The following is a 13103-nucleotide window of genomic DNA, read 5'->3' as shown; positions in this document are numbered from 1 at the left end:
TAGATTTAACCTCAGGTTAGACATCATGCAGCTGAAGTAAGACTGTGGAAAATAGATTTGGCTGCAATTTAAATCTAGTACTTTATTTCTCCTCTACCTCATCTTTGCCTGAAGCTTATTATAAAGGTTAATTACAAATATTTTATATTAAATTAATAAGGACATGTAAATATTATAATTATATGCTACATTCACTGATATGTGACAGCCAGTTTGATGTAGTGGTTAAAGATCTGGCCTAGAAACTAAGAGACTGTAAATTCTTGAACTGTATTAGGCATGAAACTTGGCTGAGAGACTTTGGATCAGTCATTCCCTCAGTCAACTCACCTTACAGAGCTGTTAAGGGAAAATAGGGCACAGCAGTATTAAGATATGTTCACTGTCTTGAAATATATATATGAAAAAGGATAAATATAGAATAATAATATGTCACATCCAGTATTCAGTGCATGAACAGAAGGGTTTTTTTTTGTCTCCTGCTCCTTCCTTCCTGTGTGCTCCAAATATAATTGTGAAGATCTTCTGAACTTCTAAAGCAGGTTGGAAAGCTCACAGGAACAGGATAATGAAAGAGAAAGATGGAATGAAAATACGTCTTCTGCATAATCTGACATCTTCAAATGAATGAGGCATTTTACTATGACACAGGTTATTTTTGCATATGTATGTGTGTGCATGTGTGTATATTTCACACGTCCAGCAACTTTATTAATTAAAATACTCAGAATTAAAAGCAAAATATTGTCAAGATTAAATTTGACAACGAATGATAATATTCGTGAAGTTAACGCGGTTTTTGTGCGATAACGCTAATCCGAGCTGCTTCCTTCCTGAACTAACTCGTCAGAGAACGGAGAAGTCCAAGCAGTTACCTGCGGAATCTCTCCCCGCCTTCCTCCCCCAGGATTCAAAACTACGTATCCCACACTGCCAAAGAAGTAAGAGGCGCGCGGCAATATTTTTTGTGCGCATGTCCACTACTAAGAAGTCCGCCCTCTAGGGCGGGAACCTCAGTTGGGGTTGGTTGAGATTGCTGTCGTTTATATTGAGTTCGAGGGTCAGAGGGCGCGAAGGTGAGTGGCTGCTGTTGGGGACTCGTGGTGCTGAGGGATGGGGGTGACCGGGGCTGTCCTGGGGGCGGGGGTATGGGGGTTTATTGACTGGTGAATGTCTGAGGGGCAAGGATGGGAAGGGCCTGCCGGTTGGGACTCTGACGGCCTAAGTGGGCCCTGAGGCCAAGATTGGGGGGCGCGGTGTAGGATGCATTGGGGGATGGAGCTCGGCCCGCGGTGACGGATTTTACGAATCCCCGCCGATTCTGGGATGTGGAATTGCCAGCTTCCCTGCTGGTGCTGGTTGGGTCGGACGGGGAGGTTTCAGAAGCTCAGCTAACAGGATCAAAAGAAGCGATGATTTGGGAGGTGGAGGTACAAGGGAAGACTCGATAAGGCCTGGCTGGCAAGTTGCGTTGGGGATCTGGGTGCCGGATTAGTCGGTGTGATTTACGGAGCAAAAAGAGAAATAAATATTAGGGGAAAGAAGGGCTATGCTTTGTGGGAAAGAATGAATGTACTTGTTCCGAGGTTTTGTTAATGCCAAAAGTCTTTATGTTGTATTGCTACGTGAATTTATCAGTTTTAGGGGCAAGATTGTTTTCCACTCCCTGTGCTTTGCTCCTGAAGCTAGCAAAGTTATCTAAAATTCAGACTGGGAGAATAAAAGGACAAATAATTGAAAGGCAGTTGTTCAGATTGATTGGTAAGGGCTGAGTTTAGACTTCAACCAGAAGTGATACAGATGTTTTTTTTTTGTTTGTTTGTTATGACTGGGGTAAACATGTTAAAAATCAAAAGTCTTGTCAGAGTGAAGTCTAGAACTCAAAAATGATAGGCACAACAGAGATTGGTAGTTTATTAGACTTGTTTTTCTGCAAGTTGGTGGAAAAATACTATGATAATGGTTTCTCTTTTAAATAATAGCTTATTTTCTGCTACAATAAACTGAGTATTTGGGGCTGTAAATTGGAAAAATAACAAGAATAAATATGTGGATAGATGCTCTTTGAAAGGAAGTATATTTCTGGAGAAATGCATTGATGAAGGTACTGTCACTGAGTAGGCAATCCTAAAGTCTTTATTAGGCAGTACATCTCATTACCAGTAGGATCTCCTTGACAATATTGTATTCACAGGATGCACTCTTTAAAGACCTGGAAACAGAAATCTGGTTAAAATATATCTGTTACTATACTGATTGACAAATGTGAGCTTGCATTGTGTTAAATATGCCAAACTAAACATTTAATAAATACAAGATTTTTAAATATAAACCGATTCCTCTGCAAATAATTGCCTGTCCACCACTTAAAAGAAGACTTAAGGGGGAAAAAAAAGTTCATTTGATAACTTTCTAGGCCAGTGATGGCGAACCTTTTAGAGACCGAGTGCCCAAAAACTGGCCCCGTCCCTGCTCCACCCCCCGCCCTGCTTGTCCGCAGGGCCACTCACCTCCTCCAGGGCCCGCCTCAGATTGCCTAGGCCGCCCAGCAGCGCTGCAGCACCAATGGCGGCCATGCCCTCTGCCTGCGCCCTGCAGCATCAATTGTGCATGATGGGGCATGAGGTAGAGTCTTGTCCACACTGCCTAGCTGCCATGTCCTTGGCTGCTCTGCTCTGTGTGGGTCATACTTGGGGGCAACTCTCCTCCAGGGGGCTGCTGGTGAGGGGGTCATGGGGGGAGGCGAGCTGTGGCAACAGTGTGCCCACAGAGAGGGCTCTGAGTGCCGCCTCTGGCATGCGTGCCTTAGGTTTGCCACCACTGACATAGGTCATCTGATTAGCCATCATGCATTTTTCTTGTATCATGTCATGATCATTGTTTCCCACTGATAAGTTCTTGCTACACAAATATCTTTACTACGTCAAATCTTCCTTTTCTGATGAACATTGAATTTAGGTTATATATTAAATTCACATAAGGGTTTATCTCATCATAAGCCATGAGCACACTGGGTTATGTTAGTTGACAGACATTGCAGTAACATATTGTGGCTTGCTGTTTTTGCAATCACATATTTTGAGGATCCATTCATTGTAGCTTATTTATGAATAAGCCATTATGGCTTGTTCAAATGAAGTTAAAATCTTGGCCAGTATAATTTATAATCATTACCATTTTAAATGATTGTAGATATAGTATATTCTAGAGAAAATTGACTGAATCTTTCTACCAAAACATGTTAAAAATACCTTAGGGGTCTTTAATATATTTATTTAGCTAATATATTTATATACCACTATCATTATGGTATGTGCTATACTTGATGAAGAATCTAACTATAGCACCTGATCATTCAGGGCTTCAATATTTTATTCTTCTGTCATTTAAAATCCAAACAGAAGAAAAGATATAATAGTTGATACTTGGACTATATGCAATTCTCCCCTAAATAGTTATCATTCATGTATTTTTTCTTCATCCATTTTGATTGTTTGATTTGGATTATTCTTGAAACATTTTGCAGCTACTTCACAAACTTCAATATATCTAATCAAGAAGCATGCCTTTCTATCTAGCAAGATGTGAGTTTTATATCATTGCAAGACTTTTTTTCACTTAAAATATCAACTATAACCTTCAACCATGTTTCTTTAGATTTAAGTATCAGTATGAAATTTTGCTTCCTCATTTGCCAAGAAGAACTTCTTTACAGCACCTTCTATTAGCATTTGGTTAGATTTAGATGAGGTAATCACATATTGTATATTCATTCAACATTTGGCAGTTGCTTTGCCTGGAATTTTGCCTGTAAGCTTAACATTGCTTTGTCTGGAATTTGTCCTGGTCTGAAGTGGCTTCTTAATGACAACTGATAAATCTTCTGTATTTTAGTGAGATGTGTCATACAAAGTAGCTGTCATTTCTTGTTAATATTAACAGGAATTTCAAAGTGTATTGTATTGAAATTGTATTTCTCTTCCAGTGCTGTTTAACTAAAAAAAATGCTATCTACTCTACATTTGCACATCAAGAAGGGCCATGGTTTAGGGAGCTACTTTATATGGATTACAATGTAACTAGTCTGTCACTCCTAAAAAGGAATTGGGATAGTTTACAATTATACAAATATGTCTTTAGTATTATTTAAAAATAAAAAATGGCATACACTTTACATGCTATATAAAAAGCAATTGAACAGAAATATGTAACAGCTAGTTACTGAATATAAAACATTGTCATGAATTAAAGTTTGATATGAATATTAATGACAACTTGGGGAATTAAATCTTAGATATATTAGGAAACAATATTTTTAAAATCATATTTGTGTAACTACTCATCTCAAATGAATGTGACTCTGAGCAGCATACAAATGTGCAGAGATATTTTCATTCCATATTTTGTAATGTACTTGCTTTGGATTATAGTGGTTGATATTCATCATTGGATGAAAGTTGTCAATATTTGGGTGTTGCTATTGTAGGAGTCTAGTAACTATAAGCATAGAGCTTTAATAATAATGACATTAATTTATCAAACGCATGCTGTCTGATTCACAGTGATTTGGGATGGCTCAAAACAATCACATAAAGGAATTACTGTAATTATCATAATATGGTGGAAAACGGGAACAAACTATTTTGGGGTGGATGCATATATTTTTAATACAAGTACTATAATAGTCTTTTTCAAATCCATAATATAGTTTTTTAATTTATTTATAGTAGTTAAATTAATAAGACCACCTTTCCAATTATCATGACTCTGGCTAGCTAACAATAGTTAAAAACCTAGAAACATAATAAATAGATAATCAGTAGCCAAGATAAACCATGAACAAAAATCTATGCAATATCTTCTAACATCTGTTCCGTATATAATGGTTCTGTAGCCATATTGGCTTGGAGTTTTGGAAGTTGCATTCCCAGTACAATTAAAAAATAAGCTACCTAAAAACTATGGTGGTCTAGATGGATATAACTGATTTGTTCTTCAACATCGAGTATATATACAACCTTACTGCACTTAACATTTGCTTATTGTTAATCACTAAAATAATTTCATTCTTTAGTCTTTAGTCAAATCATTGTTAAAAGTTATGAATAATGGATTTATTGTTAAGAGTTTCCTAGGATGCTCACATTTATTTATTTATTTATTTATTTATGAGACTTATATACCACTTTAAGTGCAAGCATGGTGTTATACTACAATAGTTGTCCTTTTTCAGCATTTTATTTTTCCTAAAATAGTCCAAATTACAGTTTTGGTAAGTAATTTTAAAGATGAAACTATTATGAGTATTGAGATAATGAAGATAATTAAGTCCCACCTGTTGGATGTAGGTTCCCTTACATATTAGCATATTTGCTAATATCAGATGGTGATAAATTGTTTTTTATCCTTTTTCCACAGATACGGTCCCTGCCCTTTTTCTTCTTCCTTCTAAAATCTAAACCATTCTTTCTTATTTTATCTAAATACTATAATTACCAGAATGTTGGTTACTTGTTCACAGAATAAGCAGTATTTGTACAACCTTAAGGTCTGAAAAGGATTCTGAAGTCAAAGAGATTATTCTAAAATTGGCTTGACTCTTGCATGTCATGGATTATAAAGGAAGCTAAATTATTCCATCAGCTTTCTAGGATTGTATAATTTAAATTGCCCATTTCATGTGAGAATTCTATCCCATCTTCTATAAAAACTGAAGGTTTATTTTGATCTCACTATTTTGAATGAATCAGTATCAATTTTTCTGAGTAGTATCCCAAATTCCAGAATTGCTAGAATAAATTGATCAAGTTCTTCTTGGTTTTGGCTCTTGGTCATTTTAATACAGTAGATAATTTTTACTAAAGGCTAAATAAGAAAGTATTATCCATTTATTGGGCTTGGCTTTTAAGAACATTATAGTATTTTATTTTGCTGTGCTGGACAGGAAGAATTATTTGTTGTGTTTTCATTCCTTTGAAAAAATGCTGTGACTTCAGGCTTAATTCATTGACCTGTATGATTTTATCCATACGAAAAAGAAGTATAATTCTTACGGTCCAGACAGGATGCCTTTATACCCTTTTGGTCGATGCATTAGAGGTGGATCTACTCTTGATATTATGACCATAATTGATCATAGCCATGCATGTTAGAATATTGATTTGTTTATATCTTGAAAATCTGATTTTAGTTGTATTGATTGGTGACTGGGCCATAATGGATACAAAAACAATTATCTGGCATATCCTAATTTTTATTAGAGTCTACTCTTTCCCCTGCATTATATTTTATCCCCGCGACTGTAGAATGATGTCAGGAAATAAAATTGCAATTAATTTATCTGCTTTTTATTGAAAATCAGCTATTGAAATTATCTGTCTCATTTACATACATGTACAGATTTGATTTGTTTTATTATAAAATTTACCTATAAAATTCAAATATTAGTATTATATACAAAGATCCCATAAAGCTGGAATTCATAAGCTTTTTTGTCTCCATGCACACATTAGTTGCAAATCTGAGTATCGTTAAGTGTTCATAGGTCAGTGATAGCGAACCTTTTAGAGACCGAGTGCCCAAACTGCAACCCAAAACCCACTTATGCATCGTCAAGTGCCAGGTGGGTGTGGCCCATTGGGTGGGCGTGGCCCATTGGGTGGGCGTGGCTACAGTGGTAATGGCAGACTGGGTGGGACTAAAAAGTTCAATCAATCAATTCCAACTTTGCAAGATCTTTTTTTCCCCCGAGAAGTTGAAATTGACTGATTGAACCTTTTTTTTTTTTTTGCACGTGGCGGCGGAGGCCTAAAGCGAAAACCCAGCTGAAGGCCTAGGAGTGGGGCGACGGTGCGCATGCCCACAGAGAGGGCTCTGAGTGCCGCCTCTGGCACCCATGCCTTAGGTTTGCCACTACTGATCTAGGCTGTATTGTAAAGTGCTTGTAGGTTTAGCTGAGTATGTGTAAATCCAGGGTTATACCCAAACCAGAATAAATTTTGTTCAATAAACAGTGATACAGAACTTTGTATCATATGTGAATGATTTTTTTTTATTCCTAAAATTAATCTGATTTTGAGAGGGTAGGAGAAAGGAATAAGGTTCTTGTATAGTACTACTTCAGAACAAGTGTACTTCCACAAATTTTAAATAAAAGGCTACGATTTCAAATACACTTGTCTATATTGCTTCATTCTCCGGGCCAAGGGTTGAGTGGAAAATGTTTCACCTCATCCAAGAAGCTTCTTCAGTTCTGACTGTATATTGGATATTGTTCATTTAACCAGAATCTCTTCATCTATTCATATAATTTTGATAAATCTTAAACCTATTGCAGGTCACAATACTCCGTGACTACAGATAAGTCTAAAAGGTTCACAAACTTTCTCCTACTATTATAGAGAGCTTGGGCCAAAACAGAGTTCCTCTCTCTCTCCAAGCATTTTCTACAAAAAAAGTGAAGTAGTCAGCTGTATGTCCCTGCATTATATTTATTTTAATAGGTTAGAAAATGGTAAGAGAAATAAAATGTATATTTGATTGTGATCTCATGTGGGTCATACCTGAATTTGTTAAAGGTTCTTGTCAAACCCAGCTCAAGAATGACATAAAACAATCTAGCCAAAATTCAGTTATTTATTCACACCGTATAAACAGAATCTTGCCAGACTAAAGCTATACCACTCTCACCCTAATTCTGGGAGTTGAAGTCCACATGCCTTAAAATTGTCAAGGTTGAGAAACACTGCCCTAATAGTTATACTGAGAGATTTTAGGAAATGGCTATCCTAAATCTCTTCCTCTATCTCCAATCCAGCTCCAGGCTCTGTTGTCTCTTGTTTTGCCCCCACCTTGGAATGTGCTTCCTCCTTCCTGGGAGACTGCCACTTCACTGTAGGCCATCACACCATCTCCCACTTTGTATACGCATTTCATCAAACTGATACAGCCCTGAAAAGTAACAATGGATTTTCAAGGAAAAAAACCAAGAAAATCCAGTTGCCTTTTGAAAAGCACCTTTGGTACAGACACGACCTGAATGTTTGAGAATCACCATTGACAGTCCATTCTTAGAAAAAGTAATAATGGTGCAGTATTTTCATCATCTGTACCCTATCTGTCTGATTATGGTTTGACTAGACTTCCAAAGTCTTGGAAGTTATTTTGTAGCCCTTTCTAGTCTTAGGAATATCAAGAATGGTGGTGGATTGGATGCCACAAGATCTCTAGTAAATGGTGGAACACTTGGGTGTAAATGCATCTTAATATCACTCAAATCCAAATTTATAATTTAACAAAATACAATGAAGTAAAAGGTTGCAAACTTTTATTCTAATTAGAAAGCATAGATGGCTTGCTAATAGTATTTTCTACCTAAGGTGGCTGAAGAAAAGATAGATGCAATTTTGGATTGCATCAACTGAACTACATTTTCAAATAATTTGAAGTAATAGTTTCAAGAGACCTGGTGGCTCAGTGGTTAGAATGCAGTACTGCAGGCTACTTCTGCTGACTCTTGGCTGCCAGCAGTTTGGCAGTTCGAGTCTCACCGGCTCAAAGTTGGCTCAGCCTTCCATCCTTTCGAGGTCGGTAAAATGAGGACCCAGATTGTTGGGGACAATATGCTGACTCTGCAAACTGCTTAGAGAGGGCTGTAAAGTGCTATTGCTATTTTATTCTTCAACGATCAGACCCTAATCTTGAATACTGCATCCAGTTTTGCACTCCACAGTTGAAGATGACTCAGACAAACTAGAACAGCTTCAGAGAAAAGCAACAAGGATGATTAAGGGAATAGAAACTAAATTCCATGAAGGAATTGGATATACTTAGCCTTGAGAGAGGAAAATTGAGAATGTTTACAATAAACATATAAGGGTATCACAAAGAAGGAAGTCAGGCCTTGTTCTCTATAACCTCAGAATACAGGACATGATGTAATGGATTTAAATCAGCGGCTCTCAACCTGTGGGTCGCGACCCCATTTGGGTTCGAATGACCATTTCATAGGGGTTGCCAAACAAGGTTGTCCGCCATTTTCCCCCCCATTTTCCCCCCTTTTCTTTAGCTGTGCTACTCCCTCTTATTCTATTGGCTTTTGAAAGCCAATAGAATAGACTCTATTCAAGAGACTCTATTCTATTGGCATTCGAAAGCCAATAGAATCTATTGGCTTTCGAAAGCCAATAGAATAGACTCTCTTGAACAGAGTCTAATTCTATTGGCTTTCAAAAGCCAATAGGAATTGTCCAGGCTTTCTCTGCTCTGCTGAGACTGCCAAAAGCCCCAGTCTGCAAACAGTGCTGCAAGGAAAGCTTCCCTCCCTGCTGAGCAACTACTAAGAGTAAGTAAAAGAGGGCCAGGGGTGGGAGGTGGGAGGCTGGTGAGTGCAGGGAGGGTTTCTGGCGCGTGTGGGGCCTGGTGGGTGCCTTGCCTGCCTGGGCTGGGCCAGCTGGTGGCCCAGCCGGTGGTCGCCCTGCGCCATTGCTGCCGCTTGCCATGGCCGCTCAGGAGCGCCTGGGCCTGTCTGCCACCGCCCCAAACGGGCGATGGCCAGGGTAAGGCTAGCGGGGCAGCGGTGGGCGCAGGGAGGGTTTCTGGCGCGCGTGGGGCCCGGTGGGTGCCTTACCTGCCTGGGCTGGGCCAGCTGGTGGCCCAGCTGGTGGTCGCCCTGCGCCGTTGCTGCCCCTTGCCAGCTAGGCTTCGGCCGGCACAGGGGGCAGCACCACGCATGCGTGGTGCTCCCGGGCAGGGAAAGTCCTCGACTTACGACCGGTTGGGTAGTCCTCGACTTACGACCGGTTGGGGGGGGTCGCAGCATTAAAAAGGTTGAGAACCATTGATTTAAATTATAAAACGCTGTATCAAGTTAAATTCTAGTAATGATTTCAATAAGAGCAATTTTACAGTAGAACCAATTATACAAAAGGTATACATCCTTCACTGGATGGTATTCAAGCAGAAGATGGGCATCATCTGTCATAGAACCTTTAATTTGGTTTCTGGCATAGGACGGGATTGGACTTGATGGTCTGAAAGATTTGAACTTAATGACTCTCTGTGAATGTTGTTATTTGCAGAGCATTATCTTGCACCAGAAAGCATGTACATAACATGATTTAAACATGTATTTTACAATTATTACCAGTTCAGTCATATAGTCATTAATGCAACTTTTTCAAACCCTGATTCCAGTGTTGTTGTATTATAATCTAGCCAGCTGAAGAGGATATGATTTGTCCCAAAACTTGTGGGGAGGGGTCCAATTGTATCTAAAACTAAAAAATCATTGTCTTAAGCTTGCTCGTGCAATTTGTTACGGATGGCTTGAGCAATGCCAGGCACATAAAGCCATAAGGTAAATGTTCTGGTCCTATTTTATAAATCATTGCTGTGGAGGCAGTACATGTGTGCTACTATTTACTAGACTGATTTGTATGATTTAGGGATTGTATTAATCACATTTACATTGGAACTACTATTTTGAAATGTGGTTCAAATTGACAGCAATGATCAGGGTGTCTTTTTATTTTCAATCCCACTGTCTCCCTAAAGAGTTCAGTGTAGCGTTCTTGATCCATTCTGTGTTGTATCCTCCTGGGAAATTTAGACTGGGAGAAAGTGATTTCATGTCTGGGTGGAGTTTTTAAACTGGATTTCCCTGGTTTATGTACAATGCTCCTTCCATTATAGCACATTGGTCCTAATAATTAATTCTGAACTTTATCAACCATTGTATTACCATAGTATTTAGTAGTCTGGTTTACTGATAGTTACCAATCTCGGTGGATGTCCTCCTGATACCCAGTATATTCTGGTTGGGGTGGAGGTTAACACTGGCCTTAAAGAAGATTTGTTTCCAGCACGCATTTGGGAGGGACATGTGTAATATACAATCTGCCATCATTTTGTTTCCATTTTCTCTTTGTCTTCCTCTTCTTCCTCCCCTCCCTCTCCCCTCCCCCTTCTTCCTTTCCCCCTCCCCATCCTCTCCTTCTTGGGAGTGCCCGTTAGTTAATGTTGACTCCTGGCAACTGCCTGGAGTAGTTCTGCAGTTTTCTTGGCAAAATTTTGGAACTGATTCACCATTGTCTCCTTCCTAGCTTGAGGGAGACTGAGTGGTGCAAGGTTACCCAGCTGGCCTCATGCCTAAGGAAGGACTAGAACTTTTCCAGCTTTTAGCCTGATACTTTAACCAGTACACTAAACTGGCTCTCATGTCTCTTTTAGTAATTTGATTATTACTCAAATAGTCCTCAACGTACAACTATGTTGGAGCCTCCCCATTATGCTTGCAAATGGTGATGACCATTAAGCTATATGGCCTCGCTTATTGACTCTTATCCCCTGATTTCCCTGATGCAGTCGTTAAACAACTTTGCAGGTTGTTAAGCAGAGCATGTGTGCCTTAGGTTGGGGGAGGTCCTGGGAGGCTTAGTGTAGACTCACTCCCATCAGTCCCGTATTTCTCAAGGTCTCCCCATCCCCTGAGATACCCCATACTTTGCTTTCCAACTGTCCCCATAGCTCTTGAGTCTGCTTCCCCTCCCCAGGTCCCTACAGGCCTCCCCACCGTCACTGTCCCTGCAAGGCTTAGGCCTCCTCCCTACCAATCACGTATCACTTGTTTACCTTTTGAAGATCTCTAGCTCTAGACCAGGGGTGTCAAACTGTCGGCCCATGGGTTGGTTTCATCATACCGAAGCCGCGCCCACTTCATTACCGGCAATGCAAAAAGAGTTGTGATACGTTGCGTCACATGATGAGGTGAGTTTGACACCCATGCTCTAGACTGCTGAACTGAGTACGTTAATTAAGTAGAATGGATTGCTTTGTCACACGGTTGTGTGGTGCAATTATGGAAATGGCTGCCATTTTTTAAAGGATCACAATTCAAGGTAGCTGCTTGGAAAATGGTGGTCATTTCCAGAATCATGGCACACAGCCACATAATGAAATGATCCATTCTGCTTCCCTAATCCAAACTCTGGAGATTTTCAAAAGATAAGTGAGGCAGAGGAGGGTATGGAGCCTGGTGGGCTGGGAAGCAGGCTCTAGGTCTGCAGGGATCTGGTGGGGCAGGATGGTAGGGGAAATATGCAGTGGGGGGGGTTTGGCACAGTGCCCCTGTGATTGGTTGTAAGTATGAAAAACTGCGTGGCTGTAACAGCAGCTATAACTTTGGGACCAGGTCAAAAGTTGTTCTTAGGAAATCTGCTATAACTTTGAAGAGCTGCTGAGTGACTAAGAGGACTACATGCAGCTGTATTTTTGTTACTTCGTTAGCTGTCTTGGATTCTATTGATGCAGAAATGGTAGAAGTGCTTTAAATAAGTGATTTGATTAATAGAAGCTAATTTCCAGCTTTTGTTCAAATAAATAAATGGAGGTAGTATTTCCTAAATAACATTAAAATGAAGAAGTCTGTATTTGTAGAGTGATTCCAGGTTTTTTTTTCTTTTGAAGTTCCAGATGCTACCAGGTGTTCAATGATCGTACTTCTCGGTTCAACAGCAGCAAGGCTTCACCTCAGATTGTTCCCAAGATTGAGGACTCCTCTGCTCTCCTTTCTGTTATTTAGTGTTTTCCAGAGGTACAGCTCCACTAAAACCGGGAAACTGGCTTCTCACGGCTTTGCTTCCATGGCAGCAATGTCATCCTTTCCCCCACAGAGGTATCATTACTTCCTAGTGTTGGATTTTGAGGCCACGTGTGACAAGCCCCAGATCCACCCTCAGGTAATTATTTGGCTTCAACTTGTTTCTCCTTTCATGAAGGGAGTGGTGGGATAGAAAGGCTTTTGCATTCTGTTCTGTATTACTTCCCATATCTTCTGAAGGATGGAGATCATTCTCACTATATAAATGGATACGGTATTTATTTATTTATTTGTTTATTTATTTATGAGACTTATATACCGCTTTAAGTGCAAGCACTCTCTAAGCGGTGTACACCAGTAAGCAATGTATATATATATTTACATTGCCCCCAACAATCTGGGTCCTCATTTTACCTACCCTGGAAGGATGGAAGGCTGAGTCAACCTTGAGCCGGTGAGATTTGAACCGCTGACCTGCTGAACACAGTCAGCTAAAGTGGCCTGC

General features: G+C 39.7%; 1 protein-coding gene across 1 annotated transcript in view; it reads left to right on the top strand.

Annotated features, from left to right (window-relative positions):
• Positions 1–941: 941 nt before the first annotated feature.
• ERI3 (ERI1 exoribonuclease family member 3) overlaps positions 942–13103 on the top strand; it is a 241690-nt gene continuing 229528 nt past the window's right edge. The window contains exons 1-2 of the mRNA XM_039323100.1: positions 942–1076; positions 12466–12737. Of these exons, the coding sequence (XP_039179034.1) occupies positions 12489–12737 (249 nt within the window). The 5' untranslated portion in view covers positions 942–1076; positions 12466–12488. The remainder of the gene's footprint in view (positions 1077–12465; positions 12738–13103) is intronic.

This window comes from Crotalus tigris, unplaced genomic scaffold (genome assembly GCF_016545835.1).
Source record: "Crotalus tigris isolate CLP2741 ecotype Arizona unplaced genomic scaffold, ASM1654583v1 scf7180000024167.7108832, whole genome shotgun sequence".
Taxonomy (NCBI): Eukaryota; Metazoa; Chordata; class Lepidosauria; order Squamata; family Viperidae; genus Crotalus; species Crotalus tigris.
Note: the sequence above shows the minus strand (reverse complement) of the source record. Positions and strands in the feature narration are given on the sequence as shown.